At 40.8% G+C, this 25,741-nt stretch overlaps 1 protein-coding gene across 2 annotated transcripts; it reads right to left on the reverse strand.

Moving 5' to 3' along the window:
- Window positions 1-294: 294 nt before the first annotated feature.
- On the reverse strand, window positions 295-24,739 carry PRKG2 (protein kinase cGMP-dependent 2). Of its 2 annotated transcripts, XM_054633128.2 has the most exons (19): window positions 24,609-24,739; window positions 21,782-22,288; window positions 18,905-19,071; window positions 17,216-17,329; window positions 14,428-14,533; window positions 13,188-13,251; window positions 12,497-12,574; window positions 11,380-11,474; window positions 10,549-10,617; window positions 9,715-9,813; window positions 8,637-8,787; window positions 7,235-7,371; window positions 6,986-7,075; window positions 6,672-6,813; window positions 5,710-5,873; window positions 4,958-5,080; window positions 4,000-4,062; window positions 3,067-3,133; window positions 295-2,179 (listed from the first exon to the last, which is right to left on the reverse strand). In XM_054633128.2, exons 2-19 carry the CDS (start codon window positions 22,273-22,275, stop codon window positions 2,084-2,086), a joined length of 2,319 nt encoding a protein of 772 aa, XP_054489103.1. In that variant the 5' UTR covers window positions 22,276-22,288; window positions 24,609-24,739; the 3' UTR covers window positions 295-2,083. The 2 variants fall into 2 exon arrangements, with proteins under 2 accessions (XP_054489103.1, XP_077033136.1); XM_077177021.1 differs by lacking the exon at window positions 3,067-3,133.
- Window positions 24,740-25,741: the final 1,002 nt, after the last annotated feature.

A 25,741-nucleotide genomic window follows, 5' to 3' on the forward strand; every position in this document is an offset into this window, starting at 1 on the left:
ATACCTGCAAGAACTAGAATGAATTGAATGCACATGGGAACTCTACATAAGCACAAAATAATCTGTGACCTCATTTATTGCAGCTTCTTATACATTCATTTTCTCATTATGCACTAGGGAAAACAAAATCTGAGTGCAGGACATGCTGCAAGAAATGACATCAGTGGCTCTCTCTCCAGGGTAGCCTTTTCTGCCTCAGTCTCTTCTGAATCACGTAGACAAGAAGTATAAATCCAGTCTTTGAATCTGGACTGCTGTATGGAATGTGCTTGTAAAAACTTAATGCTCATCCTGTTACATTGTAAGCTTACTTTATTTGCACACAAATAAACAAGCTAAGCTAAATTTTATAAAGGAAATACATCCCACAGCTGCACAGACTTAATGCTAACTGCACTAAACTTGTCATACAGATAATTTTTCACTTAAAAAAACATATATATACCCCCTTTCTTATTTTATATATATGTATATATAAGGAAACTACATATAAATACAATGGAAAAATACATTCAAAAGCTTTTTATAAAACTTGGCACAATATTATTTTGACTGTAATAAAAATATTTATGAAAGAAAGACAGATGCACGGAGAAACACAAATACATAATGTCTAGTATTCATCTAAATCCTGAAAATAAAATTTAGTCTTTGGTATTACTAAACAAAGTTAAGTTGCAACCATCTAGAGTCCCAGCTTACAGCCTCTGCTCCACCCTCTCTGATTCCACTTTGCACAGGCTTTGCTGGCTGCAAATTTCCATAATAATTTGCAAACAGGCAGAGAAACAAAACCAGCTAAATATGTAGTGTCTTCTTTCAAGGGCTCCATCCAACCTTCATTAAATTCAATGGAAAATATTCTATTGCCTTATTCAGGCTGAAGGCTATGCAAAATATTTAAATTGATTTGCTGTCAAAGCAATTGTCACCCACCAGTGAAAAATAATTATAACCATGTTACAAAGCATGGAGCTGCCCCTGAGGCATTCCCTCCCTCATTTCCCCTTCCCAGTGGGAGAAGTCACTCCCAGCAGCCAGGGAGGTGATCCAGCAGCCATGGGTAACTAAAGCCTGAGCACACAGTACAAGTTGCCCAGGAGGTTTTCCATCCAGCCTGTGAAATGCGGTAAAGCTGCGGCAGCTTCAGCCCAGAAATTTAGATTGGACTTGATCTCAGCAGGAGCTGAAATAAATCCAAGCAGTGGCTGCAGATGCATCCCTCCCATAAACCCAGCATGAAACCCAGAAACATCCCTGCTTCAACAGCACTTGGGGCTCATAACACAGAATTTTCCTGTATAAGCCATGAATGCACAACATCCATCTGCATTTTTTCCCTGCAAGGCAAAAGCTTTTTGTCCATCTATTTTATCTTCACACTACACAAAAGCAAAACGTTTTAAGAAAGGCACATGGCTCTTTGAAGCAGTAAGGGAAATGCACACCATGGTCTGATTCTCTAGGCAACTTCTATTATGCATACATCTTTTTGTTTGACCAATCTCACATATCCAACGTGGTGCAAAACTAGACTGACAGACAGGCAGCTTACACAGTGATACCTTTTTGGCTGTAGCTAAATCAAAACAACTTTTACTGAAAAGTCTCTTTTCTACACATATCTGGATCAATGCAAGACAGGACATTTTGGGGGAAAAGTGAAACACAGCAGAGAAAAAGAAAAATAAGTGCCTATAGTTTTAGCTACTGAAAAATGTCACAGCTGTTGGCTTCTGATACCCATCCTCTCCACCCGAAAAAAGATGTATGGTAACCTTGTTAATATAAAAATTTCAGCTAGTGATATTTTTAGTGGAAAAACCATAGATCCAATCAAAGATATCTGGGAAATGTTCACTGTGTATCAAAAAAAATAAATTCAGGTTACCTCTGCTGACTGAATGCATGCCCTTCCCATAAAATGCACAGATTTTGGTGGATTATCCAAACAGGTTCTGGTTCTGTACTGTCTTCTATTCTTCAAGGAGTGCTGTGTAATTTGTGTGACTTTATTTTAAGCAAGAAACAAGATAGAACTGGTGCCTTTGAGTCTCTATAAATGTGCCAGGAGGAAAAATGATCAGAAATCCTTGTCCCAGCCTGAAAGTTCATCTGGAGGGCTTCCCACTTCAGGTGGATAGCTGTCAAAGTAGCTGTAATCAGTTGGTCCAGACAGCTAGGACATCGAAAACACAAACAAAAGGGTGTTTCAGAAAGTACCTTTTGAAAATGTTCTCTATTGATTATGCATCATTTTTGTTGCTCCCAACATGGAAATGAAAGGCTAATATGATAAAGATGATGTCTTTCAATGGATGCAATTCCTCATTCTTTAAAAGAAATACCTCCAGTAATTACCTTCTTTTACCTCCAGTAATACCTCCAGTAATTGTGCAACAGAACAGTGGCATTAACCTTCTTGTACAAAAGGAATTCCCAAATATCAAATCCTTGATTTCATTCAAAGCCCTGTTAATTCAGTGAGAAAACTGGGCCACACTGTACAATTTGAATGCTATTTAAGACCAAATCTACACTCATAGGGTAGCTACTCAAAGCAGACCTCAGAATGACTTTTTGTTTCAAATTAAGATTAAGGTGAGCTTCAAATGCTTTATCCTTTTTTTTTTTTTTTTTTTCATTTAAGGGCAAAAACAAATAGGCCATTTAAAACTGGGAGCTTACTCAGGGATGTGTTGGAACTCAGTAGCAGGAGAACAAAGGAATTTGTACTCTTCACAGTAATATGAACAGTGCATCTTAATAAAGTGCCCATTACCAAGGGAGATATATTTTTTCAATATTAGTTTCTGACCAAACACCATTTGTTCTAGTAATGGTGAAAATGTAATGCAAAGTACACAGGCAGAATAATGTTTCCATTACTTGACTGACTGTAAGTTATGTATTGCTTGCTGTCCCTCTTTCATTCAATTTTCACAAAAATGTTGAACTGTAATAATTCAAATGCATCTTTGGGAAATTTTGCTATCACCATCAGTTCTCCATTGTAGCCAAGCTGTGTTAGCAAAGCATGATGATACTAAAAGCCAAAGCCAATACCTCTCTTTTTAAAGGCGATGTCAATTTCCTCATTTTCAGACTATCCCAGTTAAAACCACTCAACCACCTGATTAAAAAGAGATGAAAGACAGACAGGGAGAGACCAAAAGAGAAAGACAGGTCATTTTCTGACATTATACCACAAAGAGCTGAAAAATCACGTGAACAAGGGCTATAAGAGGCTTTTCTCATGCCAACCCCTGTAAGAAGACAGTTAGAAGGAGGAATCTCCAGCACTATCATTGCCACACAAGGCAGGGGCAGCGTCAGGACCACCAGGCACTTTGGCACTTCTGCATGGAGGAGGTGCACATAGGCAGGTTAATGCATGCAGAAACACAGCCATGCAGAGGCTTGTGTGGCTCCTTGGAATGCCACCCTTTTTACAGCATGAGAACAGGAAGACAAGCAGAAAAATCAAAGAACTACTTTCCCCAAGCACAAAGTGAAGGGCTTAGAAACAACCCAGATAAAAAGAGAAAGCAGAAAATGTTTAATTTACAGAGGACTTTCTTCATGTGAAGAAAGACTTGCATTAGAAAAATTCATGGTGAGAAAGACTTTCTTTGTTACAAGAAAGAAGACAAACCCCTAAAATTCAAATCCCCTTCCTATGGAGCCCTTAACTACTCATTCCTAAAAATCAAATGTTGAAGGGTCAGGAGGTCTGAGAGGCAGATGCTGAACTGGCACTGATTTCTCTGAGAACTGAATTAAACTCCTACATCTACAATCTTGCAGCAAAACCAGTAAAAAAAAAAGATTTCTAGATAATCATGCTGAGGATTCACATTCATATTGTTGCTTGCTATAGTTGCAAAAATACTCAAGAGCAACAGAGATGTCTATGAGTTTACCAGTCTGGGTTCTAACATATTAAAAATATTTCAAATTAAACCCCAAATTTTCTTCTTGGAAGTCTCTTTTGCTTACCTGTGCTTCTTGATGTCATTTATTCCATTCCTCAAATTGCCTAATCTTTCTGTAGGGTTTTGTCTCAAAAAAAAAAAAAAAAAGGAAAAAAAAGAAAAATAATAAGAACATATAAAATATTCCTATTTTTAAAAGAGCATTTATAGGTCCTAACTGCTTGCATGTAACAGTTGCACAGGGATGCAGCTTCCATAAAACATGTGGCCTCATGAGGAGATATAATGAGGTGTTGCTCACTGCTTCTTTTTTCTGAGGATGGAGAAAGCCAAAGCAGTGTCACTCAGCTGTGAGAAGCAGCAGAGGGAAATCAGCTGGCTGAGTTTTAGTTGCATATCCCTTTTTTCCCTGGCCAGCAGGTCTGAGCTACAAAAGGAGGCAGATCAAAATTTACAGCCACAAAGATCCTTCCAGTCATGGTACACAAGAATGTTGAATACTGCTCCCAGTGCCATGGATGAAATCCCACAGGAGCTGGGAATCCAAAGTCAGTGTCACCAGCCACAGGTTGTGCAGGCCACTAAGTTAGGCTGGCCCTTTTGAAATACCACCTTCTGCACATTTTCTAAAGGACTTAAGCCAGTCTTTAAGTGCCCTGTGTTTTCTGTAGAATCTATATGCCTAAGTCATTTTGGAAGCTTTTTATTTTCTTTAACAATGTGCTTGATTTGAAAATCAAGTCCCTTAGCTCTTTACTCAGCCCCCACTTAGTAAATTTTCCCAAAGATGTGTTTCAGAAAAAATTCCCAGCTGCAGAGAAAGCCCAGAGCCTCTGCTGCCTCTGCAGACTCAGAGGTGTGACACATAAAGGGGCATGCAATGCATACTGAATTCAATCAGAACAGACCATGCCATGCATAACAATTCCAAATGAGATTGTCAGGAATTCAATGCTCAGTCCGAGTCCTAAAAGAGCTCAATCTCTCTCCACTCAGGCTTTGCCCCAGACTGCCCCTCCTACCTGCAGAGCCTGCGGATCAAATCCTCAGGTCGCCTTGTTATTGCTTTAGGAAAATCCAGCTTTTCAATGCCTTTGAGAATCAAATTGTATGTCATCATCTGATCAGCCCCAGAGAATGGTGGGCTGGAAAAAGAAAGCAACACTGCTAAATGGAACATCTGGCAAGAGCAGATGTGGCCAGTACCTATCTAAGCAAATATTTGAGAATATAGAAAAAAAGATGGAAAAAAAAGCCCACCTTCCTACTTTTACAACCCTCACCCTTTCAGCCTGTTTAAGATAATAGAAAGGCTTGAAGCTGAGAAGCTTCCTGTATGTACCAGGTAAAATGCATGACCACGTGTCCCTTTAAGCCTAACCCAGAGAAGTTTGCACATTTATTGCCACTGAGCATTCCCAAAGAGTTGTCATGGGAGTGTGCAGAGAGCTAAAGAGAGAGCCCTGCTTACAGCTCACCCACCCCACTGCACCCCATCACCCACTAACAGGGAAGAGAACAGTCTGTTGTCACTTGTTCCTCACAGGAAACATCAGCAGCAGCTGCAGGAGCCCTACACCTGCCAATTATAGCTTGTGCCTGGATAAGGCAGAACTGAGAATACATAACCCACTAGGTCTGTGACATTTCTGAAATGATGGAAGGTAAGACTTGCATAAAGAAGTATCATTTTGCAAGGCTGTCTAAAAACAACCTTGGAAAGATTTCTAATAACAGATAAACTAGGTAAGAAGTTTGAGTAGGAGGCACTTACCTGCCAGTGAGGAGTTCATACACAAGAATCCCAAGGGACCAAAAATCCACGCTGAAGTCATGGCCTTTACTCAGAATGACTTCAGGGGCAACATACTCAGGGGTTCCACAGAATGTCCAGGTTTTCTGCCCTGATCCAATCTTCTTTGCAAATCCAAAATCAACCTGATCAAAATCAACATATGCTGCATAATGCAGGAGAGTTTTGCACTAGGAAGCCTTAAGGTCTTAATTGCTTCCTCACTTTCTGCAAAAATCCCAGAATTGCTAGTTTACAGCTAGAACAACCACACAGTGTAATTGTGAAGGAGAGAGAGGTAATTCTACTGGATTACTGAATGTTATAAAACAGATACATTTAGTATCACAAGTAATTTTCTGAATAGTTTTCCTTCTGGGGAGAACAACCCATGATTTCCTTGAGGACATGAGATTTACTGTCCCTGGAAAGCAGTGGGTGGCTCCTTGTCTTCAGAATGGATATTCCAAGCTCCCTGAAGGGTATTCTTGTTGCACTTCTCATGCCACAGCAAAGCATGGCAGGAGTTCTTTTCTGTGTTCCCTCTCTACACAGAGAGGGAACCTGTGACTGTAAATGGAATCAATGAATGTTGAACCTGTGACTGTATGAGACTGGACAGGGAGGTAATTCTGCACCCGGGAAATGTGGTTTCTGTTCTCACAATAAAACTGACTGCTGGGAGAGTTTTTTCTTTTGCTGTTTATACTGTGGCAAGATCTCTCAGAGGCTGCAATTCCCCAGTTTGTCCATGGCTTGCAGTGGCTTTGCAATGCCTTTGCTCCTCAGTGTGCAATGAGAAGCCCTCCCTCTTTACTGCTGAAGCATAAGAGTTACTACTCTCCAGGATCCTGGTTCTATAATTACATGCTATTTATATCCCCCCCTGCAAAGAAACAGGATACAGGCACAAAAGGATAACATTACAATTGATTACATCTTACCAATTTTATATATCCTTCAGCATCCAAAATTAAATTTTCTGGCTTCAGGTCTCTGTAGATAATTCCTATTTGATGCAGATAGTCAAAAGCCTCTGTCACACACCCAACACAAAACTTGGTGGTGAATTCATCAAAGCTGCCTCTGGAACAAAAATAATAATCACAATCAAGTTCTGAAAACGCTTCAGTTATTAACCAGATAATATCTAACAACCAGAATATTAACCAAACACCTTTTCATTGAATGGTCTACCTGCTCAGTAGCCACGTGGGGCTGACTATAAAGGGCAAGGTTAGGCTGTGTTTGCTGTTACCTGTCCCTCAGCAAGCTCCACAATTCCCCTCCAAGGCAAGCCTCCAGGAGCATGTACACATATTTGTTATCCTTGAATGTGCGATACAGCCTGTGGAGACAAACAGCAGCAATTTAGGAAAAGCAAAATAAAAACGAGACTTGCAGTGTCTTTCCTCCTGAGCTCATGTGTGCCAAACCTCATTCCTAATAGTGCTGCCTCAGAGGCCAGCTGGGGGACAAAACCAAGGGAACCTTATGCTCAACTTACTTCACAACAAATGGAGAACATATCTGCTCGAGGATTTTCTTCTCAGAATAGATATGCTCTTGCTGTTTGGTGTCCACTACATGTTTCTTCTTTATGCATTTCATAGCAAAAGCCATGTTCTCATTTTTAACTTTAACCTGTGAATAAAAATGATGAAAACACATCAGGCAAAGAAAGGATGTTTTACTAAATCGTTCTCAGTAGATACATTGATATTCATATTTTTCAACACAGCACAGGACTGAAATTGATGGCTGTAACAAGGGACAAATTCCAGATTTTCTGCAGAACTGTTATGTGTGATTTTAAGCCAAGCATCAGATATTTGAGTTTCCCAGTCCCCACTCGTAAAGTGAAATGCTCCCTCTGTTCATTTTATATTACCAAATAGCAGCAGCTTGGATAGGTACTACATGTTACAGTGAGTTTATATCACAGTGGGTCCCAATTTCAATTTAAGATTTCTAATCACCAGCATAATACAAACAAAAACGAGAGGCAGTTTAGGAAGAATGTTTACAAATGATTTTGCATTACACTGAAGTATTATCCAATATGCAATAAAAAGATGGAAGTTAAAACAGGGCCTCTTGGAAATGAAGGAAGCAGATATCTGTGTTCTACAGCTGGATAAGAATTCAGTTTTCAGCTTAGTATTCAGATGCTGCAGTAGAATTCCAGGATTTTTTTTTGCAAAGCATGAATCAGAATGGAATAGTTGATGGTCTAACGACTGTAAAGGATTATTGACTTCACTAAAAGCACAAAGTCTCCTTTAATTTACCATTACCTTCAGCAGCCTGCACAAAAAGCATTCAGGTTTTTGTCAGATGTTTGCAGCTCAGCCAGAGGCCAGTGGAATTTAAGGCTTTGGGCTAATGAAGCCCTTGGTATCCCAGAAGGACAGCTGATCACGCCATTGAATATGACTCAAAAGAGCCATTGCAAATTGTTGGAAATTTCCCAGTGAACTCAGCTCAGAGATAGCTCAGGCTGGCTGGAGCTGCTGTGGGGCATACAGAAGCAGTTCTACCAGCACAGACTATGTGGTGCCATTCAGATTGCTCCAGGTCCAGGCAGATTCCTGGAAAAAGGCCTGCCATTCAGGGGACATAATGCAGGCAGGCACGTCTGTAAATCCACATGCACAAACTGATGACTATGTCTAGTGAGCAGGAAGGTGTTTTTAACAGCAGGAGATGGAGGCACACAAGAATGGATTTGCTTCTTTAAACACCCAAGTCCTGAAATGCTTTTTTAAACTACGCATTGCTTTATGGAGAATTATTTCTGCCTGAGGGGCACAAGCACATAGAATACCAAAATCCTTCCCATTATTCAGTGGCTAAATCAATCATCCAAGACAGAGAGCTACATGAATAATTTTAAAACATTCTCTTACAAGCTCAACCCTTCCGAACCCACCAACACCCAGAGTTGTGACAACTTCTAAATTCTGGAATGGGGAAGGAGGGAACTGGGCTACTTTCTCCTTCAGCTCTATCATCTCCAAAGACACCTCTTTGGTCAACTGTCCACAGAAGGATCTTCCTCTGCATTAAAAAAAAAAAAAACATGGGTTAGTGCTTTTCCTTGCCATTACTTTTAATGATCCTATATAAAGGAAAGGAAATTGAAAAAGAGAAAAGGGGAAGTGGGAAAGGAGAAGGAAAGAAAACTCTTTTTATTTCCAAACAGAATCTTAATGGAATCCTATAGAAGTAAATTAGGACAAAAATGGTACTGAAATTCACTGAGTAGAATCTACAGTAACTTTACCAAGACCTGATCCCTGGTGAGATTCCTGTTGATGGGGGCAGCTGCAAAATTTGGGCAGTGCAAGCTGGAGAAGCAATGCTTGAAGGACTGTGTACCAGTTCCAGTAGAATTATCAGAAATAAGAATGCAGATATATTTCTGAACAGAGGAAAAACACACTCTGCTAACCTTCCAGCAGTGCTCAGACTGAAACCAAAGGTACATAAACTAAAAGTGTGGCCCACAGCTAAGAGCAGACATCAATACCATCAGTGCTACACTGAAACATTAAAAATAAACTGTTTCTTTATGTCTGCTTCTTTCTTTTTGAAATGGCACTTAATCTTTTGCACTGTAATACAGATTCCTTAAATAAACCTGGAGTTAGAGTTGGCCTTCAGGGGTTTTTACCAGTCAAAGAACTTACCATCAAAATGCAAAATCTATTTGAGCACAACATCATTTTTTTTTTCCTGTGCTCAGTTTTCCAGGAATAGAATGAATTCTTGTTTGGAAGTCAATACCCTGAGATTCTATGTAATTCTTGTATCAGGAAAAGTTTGTTGGGCTCCATAAGCATAGCCAGACTGTTTTACTACAGTGACTGCTGTCATTCCTAGGGGTCCATCTCCTTCAAGCACCATCCATGATTTTACTTAAGTACCTATGACTCTTTTTTTATGATTAGCTACTGTAGGTGTAACGAACATGATCTGACTCACTTTGCGTGTCGCTTTTCATCAGCCTGGGCCAGATTGGCCACGTAACCTTCCAGGTAAGTTTGCAGCTCCTCATAAGTTCCAACTGTTTGATTAAATGTCCTAAAACCACAAAGGAAACATCATAAACTGCTGAACATTTCAGTCATGACCCAGTAGGAGTTGGTGGATACTCAAGGATCACTTCCTCCAGGCTCAAGAAATGATCAAGAAATCTGGCAAAGGGGGCAAGAGACCTGTGTGGAGAAATAAAGAATTCCTGTAATTACTCAGGTTTAAGTGGAAAACACACAGGAGATGGAAGCTGGGTCAGGCTACTTGGAACAATATAGAGAGGTTGTCAGGGTAAATATAAATGAGACAAGGAAGGCTGAGGCCCACCTGGAATCAATCTGGCCAAGGATGTCAAGGACAAGAAGAAAGATGTCTTCAAATACATCAGTAACTAAAGGAAAACAAAGGATGATGTGGACCCATTACTAAATGGAGCAGGGACTCTGGGGACAGAGAAGGCAGAATTACTGAATGCTCTCTTTGCCCTGGTCTTCACTGACAAGAACAGGCCTTAGGAACCCCTGACCCAGGAGATCAGGAAAAACATCACCACTACAAGGAGAGAAAGAAGAGAGTAACTCTGAACTACTCTTAAGCTTCTGTGCTCCAGCACCTGCTGTCAGCCTCTCTTAATTAGTATTCCTAAAGCACAACCACTCATTCAGGATCCATTTAAGGAAACACTGTGGTTTTGCCTACAGTGAGGTCACATTAACCCACTGAAAGTCACTTTAACCTGCTGAAAGAGGATGCAAGTCTTTTATGAATGTGCAATGTACTTACTCTCTGTCTATAACGAGGCACTCCACGTTGTACTCATCTGCAATAACGTTTGCTGATCTGACGTCGTCACTGAGAATTGAAATGCATTAGGAGAGTTCAGAAGCATGTCAAAATCCTCAAAGTACCTCACACTGCACTCATGGAGGGGCACAGCTGCTCTGGGTGAAACTCCTCAAAAGCCTCTGCAGCCTGTGCCTGGATTAATGCTGCTGAACCAAATACAACATTTAGCCTTTTACTAGTCATTATTATGGTCTAGCACAATAGTTTTTCCAGTTTTGATAGGGTTTGGATCATGACATCCTTTAGCAAGCTTCCCAGAAATTAGGGTGAGATGTAATTATCACTACATCAGGATTCACTACTTATTTCTAAAAAGCTCCTTGGATATAAAACATTCGCAAATCCAGGTGACTCTCTCCTCAATTACACATGTAAATATGGACTGTGTGACTCCTTCTCTGTTTCTTACTGCCATGGGCAATGGAAACAAGAGCTCGTCCCACTCACAATGGACCTCATCCATTCTGGCAATTACAACCTGGCACAAGTTCTCACCACAGTTTTTACTGAAGTGTTGACAATAAGCCACAATGCAGAGGGCCAGAATTTGACTTCTGCAGGGAAAACCAAAGGTAGATGCCAGTGTAAACTTTCGAGCTCTCTCTGCAACCCCTCAAAACATTAACACAAATTTGGTCACTTCATCTACTGACTTTACAATGAAAAGAAATATATTCAAAACAGCCATGAGTTGTAGAATCTGACACACAGAGATGGGACAATTGAGATCCTGAAATTCACATCATGAATGAGACAGTGTGAACTAACCTAATGAGAGCCTTTTCTCCAAAGTAATCTCCTTTGTATAGATTTTTAATCACCTGAGGCTGTGAGTGGTCTGTAGTACTCTGGGTAACTATCACCTGCAAAGTAGAGGAAAAAAATTTTTGTAGGGGAAAGTTTCAAAGTAATGCATGATATTCTTTCTATTAAGTGTATTTGAGAAATGTCTTAAACTCAGTAATGCTGCAGAAAGAGTTACAGATATATATTGTTACCCCTTCTCTCAAAAATTACACTCAAGCATTCCCTGACCCCTCTCTGATTTTTGCTGGGAAGAAGGAATATATTCATTATTAGCAAGCCCTCAACATTTTCTCCTCATTCTTTTTGAAACAGAGCAGAATGAAAAATATTTCAGTTCCCACAGTGGGCAGATGTCATATGAGCTTTTTGTCTTCTCAGTTAAATAGGCAACACTCCAGAAGCATTAACTAACATTTCCCCTCATGAAACTCTGCTTCCACAGTAGCACTCTCTGCTGATGCCCATGCTAGCAAGAAACAAACTAGAATATCTACAGACACAGAGATGTTTTGGAAACTGGAAGTTTGTTGTGGAAAATTCTCCTGATTTAATATTGGAGTCCTGAGTCAGCCTCCAAGGTATCAGCTGAGGGATAAAGGCTGCTACCTTGCTTCTCTGGGACTAACAAATGAAAGGACTCTGAGACAGCTCAAAGGCCATTCTCCATTAAGTCTGGGACTCCATTACTTAGACTTTTCACAAGCCTATGTTTTGCCCATCAGATATTGCACCATGTAGGAGAAGACATAGGGTCAAATCTCATTTACAAAAAAAATTACAAAAAAAAATTACAAAAAAATTGGCTTTACATCTGTGGCACAGAATCAAGAGGCTTCAGGACACAATTTAATTACATTGTAATTAGAATAGTATAACATGAGTTCATTGTGAATGAAAAATTAGGCTCCCTGAATCCCTGCAATGTTGCTCCAGGCTTTTATCACGATATTGTGAATTTATATAACATGTGCAGAAACACTCTGCAACATTTTTACTGGAGACCACACCCCTTAAAATAGCTTTTGAGATCCAAGTGTTTGTACATGTTATTTTTTAAGCTAGGTTTATTATACCTTACCTTTCCTTTTGCTATTATAAAGAAGGTGTTTCCTTCCTCTCCTTCCCGAATAACATAATCTCCCTTGTCATAGTACTCCTGGTGGGGGGCAAGTGAGAGAAAATATTGTCCAACAAATCTTTGAAAGGTTGCTATGCAGAGTTCTTAACACATGTGGATATTTCACTGATGTTTGACTTCCTATATACTTCATGCCTCCATGTGAAAAGAATAAAGAGCTACCACTATCCTTGGAAAAAAATCCCAGCTGTGGTTATAGATCAGGCCTTTACCTTCAAAGCTGCTGGCAAATACAGCCCTAAGGCATACAGATATTTGGCTGGATTTGTGTGCTGGGGACCTAATGCCTTCTTCCCTTACATCTTGCAGTGTATGTGGTCCAAGGGGTGTGAAAGTATTACATATCCACATCACAAAGAGGTAAATTTGATTACCAAAAGAGTCCTGGAGAGCAACTTTGTACTTAATAAAAGATAGATACCAAATCATCTTAACAACTTGCTTGGCTCATTTGATGCCAAAATATAACTTACTTCAATGTCACTAAATGTTATTATTTTCTGCCAACCTGGAATTCAGCTCTGATCCCTCCAAAACCACTTTCATATTTAATAAGCTTGGTAGTTTTTTATTTTTCTTTGTTATTTTGGGAGCTTACTGAATATTATTTAGAAAAAACTTAATATCTTACCACTTCCAGGCAGTCCATGATCTTGGTTAATTTATCTTCAGGTAAGTTTTTCAGCAGGGACACACTTCCAGAAAACAAAACAAAAAAAAGCCCCATAACCCAAAGCAGTTATCATTAGCAATTTTTACAGTCAAATTTTATAACTAGTTAAACTAGTGGTGAACACAGTATACAACTAAATCTTAATTTGTAAGGTTCAAGCATTCTCATCCTGGTTTTTAGATAAACTCTCACAACTTAGAAATGCAGCAAACATTGGTCAGTTTGTAAATCAACTTTGAATTTCAGGAGAGGAAGGACTTTAGTGGGCATAAGGATTAATTTCAAAAGAATCCAGCAATTACAAACCCAAGACATGATAGCAATTCAAGAATATATTTTCAAGTGCACTGCAGAGACTGTAAAATCAAAGGTAAAAATTTCAGTACTCTGGACAGCTATGGAAAGATAATCTAATTAGAGTAAAAACTTTGTGAACTTGCTGGTAAGAATGAAAAAACCTTCCATCCTGATCACTTGGACTTGTAAAAGTTAGGAAATTATAGAAATTTCTATCTATTTAGGCTCAGCAAAGAAGTGTGTATAGAAGTCAAAGGTGGAGAGGGATGTGAAAATACACAAGCATTCTATGTATGAATGGCTTGGCATCTTGATTTGAAGGCACAACAGAATGGTCATTCTGGGTTAAAAAGATAGAATATTACACAGCTAATTGTGGTTTGGAACCTCGAATTTCCCCACCTTCCTAAGGAGAAGGACTCTCAGTGGTCCCTGCAGGAGAGAATTATTCTGCTCTGCAAATTTCCTGGTAATTTAGATTGGAATTAGTTCATAAATTGAGAGACATGCAGATCTCATATTCAAATCTCCAAAGGACAAGGAATATTCCTTAATCTCCTCCAGCAGCAAACTAACTACTCATTGGAGGATTTACTTAGCTTTATTTATTATATTGGTCTCAGTTCTAGACTTGTAAGTTCCCTATACATTTATACTACTACTTAAAGGCATTCAAGCACCTATTGAAGTTTTCTAGTGTGATGCAGGAGAAAAACAATTAAAATGGAAAAAATCTCTTATGAATATTGAAAGAAAAAAACCCACAAATATTCAGGCTTTTGAGGCCATATTTGCATGAAGAGCACCTTTTTCTCTCTGTTTACAAGACAGGCACAGTATTGTTGTGCACCTCAGTAAGTAGCACAAAGCAGTATCAGAAATATAAATTAATCATATTTACCTTCTAAGGAAGTTTCTGTATTGCTCTTGTCTGGTTTGTGCTGTCACTCTCATGATATTTTGAAACACTTCTCTGTCCAGTGCCCATGTTTTAACATTAGTGATTGCTTTGAGAAAACAAAAAGAGAACAAAATCAGCAATGTTTCCAAAATATTTGATAGATGATATTACAGAATCAGCTCATGGTAGAAGACAGACTAGCTATTTCACAAGGCCCAAGGCTGAATTTTAAAATATCCAGCACCTATTGTAATCAGACTTTTAAAAGAATTCAATTCCCACTTAAAAATGCTCACTAAAGTAAGGAATAGATTTCCAAATGGTTCCTCTAGGGAATGCTTTCCATGCAATTTCATAGGCTGAGCAACCTTGGAAATGACAGGGCTGAACACTTGGGAAAATCTACCCTAATCACAGACAGTCACTGCACTCAAAAGCTGTAAAATGCAAAGAAGCTGACTGGAAAGAAAGAAGAACATGGTTAGTTTTTCAAAACCTATGTCATTAAATACTGTGCCCTGGATCAAACTCTAATTCAGACTATATGCAAATTCAGATTGTATGCAAATTATCTGCACTAAGATAGAAAAAACAGAGGTCAAGAAATAAATTTAATTTCATTTAATCCTGTGATCCTCATACACTTTTCCTCCAAACTATCCATTATACAAGGGAATAAAGGGTAAGAAAAATATTAATGTCTCATTTTCAAAAGATAATCAAACTATTAATATGGTAAGCAGGCACAGGACTCAGCATCAAAGATGCAAATCACTAAGAAGCTTCTGAGTGCAATCACTGACACAACAAAACTGTTCTTATATTTTTAAGCAAAAGGTGATTCTATTAAATTTAATCTCTTCTTTTCAAAGATGCTACACCATATTTAGCAGTTTTCCTTCTGCTCTACGAAAGAACAAAACTGTGTTTTCTGTGAGATAAAATTTACAGAAAAAAATTAGGACAATTGATTTCCTCTGTTTATAATCAACATGGAACCCTTTTTTTCAGGGAACAAAAATGCCAGGTTTAAAATGAAGCATAGATGTTTCTCATTGTATACAATACACACATATGATCTGCCATCTATCAAAATAGATAAAAAAATATTTTTGGATGCTGGATGGGAGAACAAAGGTGTTACTTTGATTTTATTTCTCTCCTGGATAACATCTTTCAGTTTATTTTGCATGAAGAAAGCATGGCAAGTACCCAGCCTATTGCAAATTGGTATTTCCTGTATCTTACACCTTAACTAATGAAGTGGTTATAGAGTTAGAAAAATGCCTGCAATCTCAAAGATGAGATTTAAAAAAGAGAGAAATTCAGAAACATAGGGGTAAACCACAAATACAGCTCCTGCTTGTGAAGATGCTGCTGAGCAGCAGCAGCCACTGAGATGCTGGTTGGATGAAATCCTTCACTTGTGAGTTTTCACAGATTGCAGGAAAAGGGCACCAGGAGATCCAGCACCAGGAGAGGGTTTCACACGTGTGTTCACTATTCATGCTCAGGTATGGCATTGCACTGCTCTGCCTCCACAAGGATCACAGGAGAGCCACTGGGGAGGGGTGGATTTCTGCAGTGTTTGCAAGTATTCAAATACCTTTTCTTGCCCATAATTGGACTATTCCTGTCCTACCTCAAAACCAATTAATGCTAGCAAAGGCCTAAAGCAGCTTGACATCTTATTATGCGGAAACACTATTTTATAATGCTAATACTATACAGCAGGCAAAAAAGAAAAATAGGGAACATATTCAATTAGAACAGCATGTTAGTAAGAAAAATAATCACATTACTGATGCTGTTCTGTTTATCAGGCAGCAACAAAAACAGATTACATGTAATAACTTCCATCTGCAAAGCCAGCAATGATTTAGTGCCTAAACTGGGTGCAGGAAGAAAGACCAAAAGCTTTTACAGCAAACAACTTCTTGTTTTATTCCATTTGCTCCTTTTAAAGTCAACATGAACTCTTCATACTTACTGGTGGCACAAAGTCCCTGCAGATTTAGACAAGAACAGAAATTAGTCTTCAAACAAAAGTATTATTTATGAAATGGTGGAGAGTGAAAAAATTATGAACTTAACCATATTTAGTTACTTACTTGTTTGTCACAGAGCAGTTATGGCATGTTGGAAAGGGAATCAGGGGGTATTTAATGGATGCACACCCAGTCTTATGAAGAAAGAGGAATATTTGTATCAGAGCAACACTTAAACACTCCATCCTGGTCAGTCCCCAAATTGCCAGCTGCAAATGGGTCTAGGCAAGACTCAGTGACATAATGATGATACAGAACTAAAAGAAGTGCAAAAGCAACTAATTCCTGCATATTTTAAATTGAATTAGAATTGTACCCACTCTACTAAAAACACCATGGCTCTCATATGCTTTCAAACTCACTGCAATTTCATCCTTGGCACTGTGTTAGACACAAGAACGTAAGAACCAGAGACCACCACCTCTACTAAACCATCCACAATTAAAACACAATCCTGCCCTAGTTGCTAGTATGCTACAGATCAGGCTGACCAGCACAATTTGGAGGTGCCTAATTGTTTATCAAGGGTTATGCCAGAGATGGAATGACGTTCATGGCATAGTATTAGAGTTCCCACGAAGAAATAACTCAAGGAAGACATATGTGAGTTTACTGTAGATAACAAAGACATGCAAACATCTATTAAATGAAAATTTCAAAGGAAATCTGGGTATAACAGGATCTCACAAAAATCCACAGTTTTCATTTCGAGCAAGGTTGCTGTATTTAACCTCAGGTACCTTTCACAGAAGCTGTCCGCGTGCAGTTGTATAAAATGGCCAGTTCACCAAATGCTGTCCACACAGGTATTGAGGAGAGTAGTTTATTCTGCTGAAAGACTTCCAGACTGCCCTCTGTCAAAAATCAACAGGATAATAGCTGTTAAATCTGTGCTCAACTGCACAGAGTGAATGGAAAACAAATCAATATATTTCTGACTTCGCCACTCCCTGGAACACAGGAAAGGGAGCAACAGGGCAAAAAGTGCTTTGAAACACATATACAAACCAGGAAAGATTTTTTTTTTAAATGCACTGCTAATCTACAGATGTGCTCTGGAAGGAAGGGCCATTCTAAATCCTGATGGATAAAGCTTTGCTACAACAAGCCACTCACTTGTGGTTGAGATACTCTAGTGTGGTGTAAAGAAAGAAGTCTCAAAATAATGATCACAGGAGAAATGACTCATGGTTTATCTCTTCATAGAGATGTATGAGTATGTATGTGCAGAATGCAAAGGAGAGGGCAGAAAAATTAAAAGCACATTAAATCTTCATTCAAGAAGTTGCTCTTGAGCTTTACTAGCAAAAGTCAAAGAAAATCTGAACTTCTTCACAGTTTATGGCCCCAAAAACCTTCTCTTAAACATGTTATGAAAGTTCTGCCCTCTTCTCTCCAAGGCCCACACCATCTCCTCAAGAAAGGTTCTAATGTACCAGGAAAAATTCCAAGTGCACATCTCCTATTTGATATTTCATCTGTTTTCAAAGTGTTATCCTTTTGTCTTGCAATAATATGACCACACTGTCACAAATCCTGCCTCCTCTTTTTTCCTGTAACATTCCTGTTTTCTTAACACAATTACCATAATTTTTTCCAACTAACCCATCCATATAAAGGCAGAAAATGAGCTTTCCAACATATACCAGTTTGTTGGTATACCTGTTTAAATATTCCCACCTCAACAGAACATATATAGTATGAGCTCTAATTCATATGAGTCTCTGAGACTTTTAGTGGTCCCCAGTTGATGAAATATGCAAATTTAACACAACTGTTTTTTAATGGTGAAAAGATGAAAGACCTTATTGCTGATAGGAGCAAATTCCAGGTGTTAAACTATAGCTGAACAGCAATTTGAGGCACAGTAGCAGTCAGCACAAATGATTTCAGACTTGTTGGCCTTATTTTAGGAAAGCCTTCTTATCCTAGAGCTTGTTTTTTCCCCCACCCCAGAAAGAGCCAAGCATGTTTTAAAAATGCAACCCCTCATCTTTGAGAACAATGAGTGAAGAGCTCATCTTTCAATTTCCCATACACAGAAAACTGGTATCTTATGAATGTTGAAGTAAGTTTATTTCAGGAGTGGCTTCATGATCGAACACTTCTCTGTATTTTAAATAATATCTGTTCTTCCTCTGGAGAAGAAAGGGTTGACTACGCCTACAACAGAAAGGAGGTGCTGGCCTCTGGACTTTCAGAAATGAAAAGCGTCATGAAAAAACATTAAATCAAGACTCATGTTTCCAAGGTGCTTTTTTACTTGCTCTCACTCTGTTTCATAAAAGTCACTGGTAAAACTTGCATTGCCCTCTACAGGGACAAATTATTTAGAGGCACAAACACCCTCACTGTGATTTCCTGCAAAACCTTCCAAACCCCTTTCCTGTTTCTTGCACTTGTGTGCTGTACAAGTAAGCAATATTCACCTTTGAGCACAAAGATGTGGTTTCCTGGTTCTCCCTGCCTGATGACGTAGCTCCCTTGCTGGAATGTCCTCTCGTACATACATTCCACCATGTCTCGTGTCTGGTGAGGCTCCAGTCTCTTCAGGAACTGGTTTTTATTCAGGGCATCTGTGATGAGCTTCTTCTCACTGGTTGCAAAAGAAAAACCACAAAGTTTAAAATGCCCAGCATGGCTGGGGTTTGTTATTCACCAAGCATTCATTGCTCTCAAGAGGACTCCTCATTTCTAACACATTGCTCTGCCTGCCTTGTTTAGGCCTTGTGGGATGGTAGCCTGGTTAGTGAGGGAATTGTCTGTGCTGCAGTCACCTGGTGGAACAATCCCATTGAACAACCTTGTTTTCACTGCTCCCTGAGACAATCTCTGCAGCATTTCCTGCTGCAGTAAATGCATATAAATAAATGGGTGACTTGTAAAGACAAGAACTGTCTGTATTTGAGCTGCTGGTGGCAGAGCCCAGTGGTTGGATTTTAAGAAGGAGAACACATGGAAAAAGAAACAATGGATGAATCTGTGGATAAGGGCTAACCAGCCAAATCAAAGCAGATCATACACAATCTATGGGTTCTGATTGATGTGAGTATGTTCTGGCTCAAAGGCATCCTATAAAGCAGTGCCCCAAGCCCTCATCAGAAATGAAGGCAATTAAACAACTTCTGCACTGATGGGGCTTTTATGGCCCTGCTGATAGTTTTCTTTTACTGCTGAAGTGAAGTATAAATTCTACCTCTGAGTCCCCTTGCTCCTAATGTTGACAAAGTCAAAATCCTGACAGATTTCTGAGACATTTAAGGCTTCCTCTTGTTTGTATTCATAAAGCAATGGGAGGTTGTTATCAAAACTAGGTTATGTGGGAAAAATCTCCCGAGGACAATCCAGGAATGAACAAACCTAGGGCATGTAAATACACTTACATTGTTACTAGCCATGTAATGACTGAAAATAAGTGAAGGTGATGAGATGATGCAGGAAAATAAAACCAAGTAGCTATGGTGAGGACTGTGTTTAGAAATAGGAATCATAACTTACCTTCTGCTGAAAGCAACAGGGTTATTGGAATATAAGCTCTAACTTAGTTTTCATCTAAAGCCAACCTTGCTAATTTGATTCATCCTGGCCTGCATCATGTGTACAATACTGCAATAAAATACAGTAATTGCATATAGCCTGATATGTGAAATGAGCACAAAAGCTTCCAGAACTGTGGAAGAGGAGACTATGCTTCTAAACTTTCATGAAAATCATCCATGCTGAGATACTCCAAACAAAAGTATGGCACTCAAACCCCTGCCATACATTTGAATAGCATCAAATTGTGCCATTTGTTTTACAAATAATTCTAAATTGGACTGGTGGCACCCTGGAACCAATTCAAATTCAAGAAGCATGGAGCTTCCCCTCCTTCTGAAGCAGCTCCTTGCACAAGGAGCACTGTAAAGTTACCTTCCACAGCAGTGGGGCTGCATTAAGTCCTTTCTCTGTAAAGGGGAGGCAGCTACTGGTAGCAGGAACTCCAAACACCCCTACAGAGAGTGTCAGGCTAATGGATCAGTATTTGCTAATTATAACACACAGAATTCTGCAGACAGTGAAGGTTACACTTTGTCCTTATGTGTCTGAACTGCCTGAACTTGACCTACTACAGTATTTACAGACCAGGTAAGGAAACCAAATGTTTGTGCCTTTCATCATTTGGCTGTCTCAAGAGCAAGGTGATGGCATCTTACACAAGTGCATGTGTATCACAAGCTTATCTAACTGAGAGACATAGCAATGCACAGCTCTGCAGCTTTGTGGTGCTGTTTTTGGCATATGTTTGCTTCCAAAACATCCAGAAGATCAAATAATACTTTGACCACCACAACATCAAAAAATGATGTGCATTATGTTTGGATTGCTTAAGCTGCAATACTTGCTTTGGTTCTGGCTGCTGCACTTTGCTAATCCACTGGCTCTTCTCACTGCTGTGACAATTCTGTCTCTGAAGGCACCCTAGAAAACCATGTGGTGGACTGCAGTACAAGGATCGTGCCAAGGAGGAGACAGGTTACAAACAGAACACTCTTAAAGCTGTGATTTAAGCTACCCAGATACTTGTGATAAAATATTAATGCAGTTCCCTTACTCTGGAAAAACACTGCTAGCTGAAGTTCTCAGCTCTTTGTGATGACTCAGGCAGCCTTTCTGATTCATGAGACACCCTCTAAGGTGCAGTGCTGGACATGATGGATGAGAAAACATGCCTCATAACTCTCAGGTCTACTATAGTAAAGACTCAGATATGCCATGAATAACAAAGCTCCCTACAAATCTGAAGGCACTAAAGTCACTGGCTGAATTCCAGGTAGAGTCTGGCTACCACCATGTTAAAAAGACTCTCAGGTTATGTCTACAGTGCAAGGTAAAAGAGGGTCTAAGTTATCCTTAAGGATACCAGTCTGATATCTCTGTCTGCAAGGTCAGCTCTGACCACAGAGGTTTCTGGGTCTGTCAGAGTCTAGAAGGTGTAATTGGGTTAAAAGAGGAACAAGTAAGATTCAGTTCCTACGCCATGATTGTTAGAAGCTGGAGGGAAGGAGGAAGCTGGCAATAATGATAAATCCCCAAAAAACGGAAAGATTCTCATCTAAAATACAGAGGCTGCCCACCACTCTTCGTCTGAAGTCTGTGGGACACAGATGATTCTTGGTTAAAGCTACCAACAAACTCCACAGCTGCAAAGCCTACATGAAAAGGACGAATACTTTAATCCTGATTTATCATGAAGAGAAGATATAATTATGATGTAAGTAATAACCTTGTAACACAAACAGAGAAGCCCTCTGAAATGAGCTCACCTGGAATCCTTTCGGACTGTTGCTTTTTCAAGGGAAAACATAGTTTGCCTGCTCAAATCACACAGTCCTGTTGTTGGCTCTGCAGATACACCTTCCTTGGCTCCCCTCCTCCTGTCAGCAGAGACTTTAAATGGAGAAGGCTGAAGAGAGTGCTCTCCTTGAGTGCTAACAACATCCTGCAGCTTGTTCAGCTGTATGCACTTGCTCTGAAGCTCCTTGGTGAGTTCTGCTATGACCTTAGTCTGCATAGCCAGCTGTTCCTGAAGCTCAGCAACATGGCTTCGACTCTCTTGCAGCTGCTGATCTTTTCTCTTCAGCTCCTTTTCCAGTTCAAGTACCTTGCTGCAGAGGACATCAGCTGGCCCATTGATCACATTGATGCCTAGGCATGGGTCCATCAGAAACTTGTGGCTGGCAGCACAGCCAATAGCCAGGTTTGCCACGTGCCTATTGGACTGCCTCAGGTGCTTGGGCTTCACTAATCCGTTCCCCATTTTGTCCAGAGACCTAGGTGGGAAAATAAATCTGCAGTTTTATTTCATTTCTGAAGAAAAAAATAAAATTAAGCCATGGAATGTTGAGCAGTGAATTCAGTAATTAGCTGGCAGCTGAATTTGCCATATGCAACTGTAGTAAACACAGCTGATTGCTTTCATCCTCTCCAGTCCTGCAAGTCAGCAGAGTGAAGGGCAAGGAGAAGAGGCAGGGAGGGGTGGTAAAAACAAAACAAAAGATCTCATGGCTACTACTTTATTTTTGTGAGTTGAAGAGATGTGCAAGTTCCCCTCCAGCCTAACAAAGACAAAACAAACAGTAGGAAGGAGAAAAGCTTGTGCTTGACTGCTAAAGCAAGAAAATTGTTAGAAGCAAAAAACAAAAGTTGGGTCACTTCCCCACTGAAGAATAATTATTGTGTAGACTAATTTAATTTAATAGACAGACTAATTTAACCAGTGGGTACATACCTGCCTGGCATAAAGGATATGTGATTAGTAACTATATGTGTTAACACACAGGCAGCTGGCATCATTTCTGCAGCTCACTTACTCATCTAAAACTGGCTCATATTTGTTAGTACAACTGCTGTAACAGCTGCTACTGCTGTCAAGGAACAATTAACTTTTTATGGGGAATTACCCCTTTCCATTGGCTACTCATGAAAAGCGACCAGGAAAAAAAAATGGTCCTGGGCTCCTGTCAGAACACACGTATGGCTTCAACAAGCACTTGTTGCAAACCAGCAGCCTTCAGTAAATTTTCAGGGAAGTGTCCCCCTTCTTCCTTAGACACAATCTTTGGCATGTTTCATTGGATCATTTCAGGAGGAGCAAGGGATGATGCTGCCGTTGTGGTCAGGCAACAGCAGGCCCAAAGTAGCTGTTCGTCTGCCCCATGGATGAAGGACACCTTTTTCAGGCTGAACCCCAAGTGATGTGGATTAAGATAATCTCTTTCACCATTTTATTGGAACTGGATAAGAACATGGCCCTGACAAGGTATGTTGGTCAGATGACAAGCTCCAGCAATTTGCTTTTACTCGTTAGTATAACCATACCTTTAACAGATGCACAGTTCTGTTCTGGTTTACAGCCTTCAATGGGTCAGAACTGAAACAGCTGACAAGGTACCTCACATTCCAAATCTAGTTTTCTTTAACATAGTCTTTCTTCTCAGCTCTGTCTTGCTTATTGTGACTTTGAATAATATTTTTCATTTGTGCCAATTTCACAGATGCATTTTGAACAGCTGATGCTTCAGCCTGTTAACAGGGACACATCAGTATGTCAGAAATGAAGGCAAATCTGTACTGCACAGGAGAATTTAAACAAATTGCACATCAGGGAACTGAACCAAATAACTCTGAAGAGGGACCTATGTGTCACTGCACATGGTTTAATCAAGGATCTTAGCTCAGCATGCAACCATATTTAAAAACAACCCAAACAACAATCAACATAAATAAAAGTTAAAGTATAGAGAGGAGATTATGGGAAACACATCATCACACTGTAGCAGTCCCTGCTACTAAAAGCAGCGGCAGTCACTGCATTTCAAATAAAGGATATCCCATACACTTTAAAATTATGTATGGCAGAGTGACTGCCCCAAGGCACAGAAAAATCTACTGTTTGGATTGTACCCAGCAACAGAGCAGGTTTACTGTGTGATGTTAGAGGTTCATAATATATTATCCTCACTGGAGTGACAATGTTAGCAGCTTCTGTCTTCCCTTTGTATATGCACAGTTAATTGTCAGTAGGCAATGGAAGAGGCAGCCAGATCTGACAGATGCCTGTTTCCACATCTTAACTGGCCACTTGAGTAGGAAACTCATGGATGTGGCAGGAATCAATAAAACACTAACAGGTGATTTTAGTAATTCAGCATTACAGCAGCCAATTTCTAGCAGAAAACTTAAAGCCTTGCTCCTGACCAGCTTTACCCACAGCTCCGGAGACAAAAGGCTCAACAGGGCATTCACTGCGCTGCGTTTGCCCCCAGGGCACCTCACACGCTCCTTCCAGGTCACTGAACAAACGGGGACAAGCACCGGACAGACCCAAAACCCACCCGGGAGAGACGGAGGTGTCCGCGCCCGCCGCGGGATGCCCGGGGGATGCCAGGGATTCCCGGGGGGATGCTCGGGGGACGATCCCGGGATCCAGCCCCAGCCGAACCCGGGTCCGCCGCAGGCCCGCGGGGTGCGGGCGCTGCCGGGCCAGCACCCCCGCCCCGCCGGAGCCCGGTCCGGCCCCGGGAGGCCGCGGCTGCCCCGGCCCCGGCCTGCCCCGGCCCCCGCCCGCCCGGAGCCGCGGGCTGCCCTCACCTGCGAGCCCAGAGCCGGGGCGGGTGGCGGCGGCGGGCACGGAGCGCTGCTCCCCGCGGAGCCGGGCTGGGCACGGAGCCGCTCCCGTCACGGCAGCCGGGGCTGCGGCGGGGCCGGCCCGTCCCGCCCTCGGTCCCTCCCTCGGCCGTGAGGGGCTGCGGGGCTGTGCCCGGCCGGGCTCGGCAGTGACGCCCCGTCCCGGTGGGCTGGGACGGGCCGGCTCCTGAAGGCACCCACCTGGCACAGAGGTAATGCAGGGCCCAGCTCAGGTGTTTGTCCTGTTCGCTTTCTGCCGCTCTCTGTGCGGGTCTTGGCTGTCGGGCACGCAGCTGCAGAGATGCTGCAGCCCTTGCTCTCGCAAACTGACCCTCAAACAGCCCTGCACAGCCTGCGAGGAGCTGGCCCGTGCCCTAGGATATATCTACATCCACTCAGGCTTGCCCCAGAATGGAGCACTGCCCATATTCAGCATTGACTCTTGCAGTGTTTCACAAGAGCTGTTCTCTCTTAGCGCATATCTTCATATTGATTCAGAACATCTCCACGGGTTGTTCACCCAAACAGCCTGACAAACCAGGGATGAAAGGATTTTACAACAGGCAAAGAGCTGCATGCATACCTCTCCTAGGGATGCTGTCAAGAAGACTTGGTCTAACACCAACCTGTGGCCTCTAGGACACTGGCTCTCCAATTTCTTCTCTACAATTACACTGTAGCCATGATATTTTCTGAAAAAGCCTTTCCTTAGGATTTTTTTCTCCTGAGAAGCTGAGACACCTCAGGAAAAAAATGTAAACAATGATTATCTGCTGCTGTGGAATGCAACAGGTGTGATTGGTCTCATGTGGTTGTTTCTAATTAATGGCCCATCACAGTCCAGCTGTCCAGACTGTCTCGGTCAGTCACAAGCTTTTGTTATCATTCCTTTTCTATTCTTAGCTAGCCTTCTGATGAAATCCTTTCTTCTATTCTTTTAGTATAGTTTTAATATAATACTTATAATAAAATAATAAATCAAGCCTTCAGAAACATGGAGTCAACATTCTCATCTCTTCCCTCATCCTAAGACCCCTGTGAACACTGTCACATTACACTCTCCTTTTGGGACTGCCCACTTATAAATCTTCCTTTGG

The sequence above is a fragment of the Agelaius phoeniceus genome, chromosome 4, assembly GCF_051311805.1.
Source record: "Agelaius phoeniceus isolate bAgePho1 chromosome 4, bAgePho1.hap1, whole genome shotgun sequence".
Taxonomy (NCBI): domain Eukaryota; kingdom Metazoa; phylum Chordata; class Aves; order Passeriformes; family Icteridae; genus Agelaius; species Agelaius phoeniceus.

What these genes read in the sequence shown, in the direction of transcription:
- PRKG2 (XM_077177021.1), bottom strand. Translation starts at nt 22,275, where the DNA reads ATGGGGAACGGATTAGTGAAGCCCAAGCACCTGAGGCAGTCCAATAGG. An exon ending in CCACATCTTTGTGCTCAAAG is followed by an intron (nt 17,330 to 18,904) that starts GTGAATATTGCT and finishes GATTTTTGACAG; the next exon opens with AGGGCAGTCTGGAAGTCTTT. An exon ending in CTGAAGGATATATAAAATTG is followed by an intron (nt 5,874 to 6,671) that starts GTAAGATGTAAT and finishes GATTTTGATCAG; the next exon opens with GTTGATTTTGGATTTGCAAA.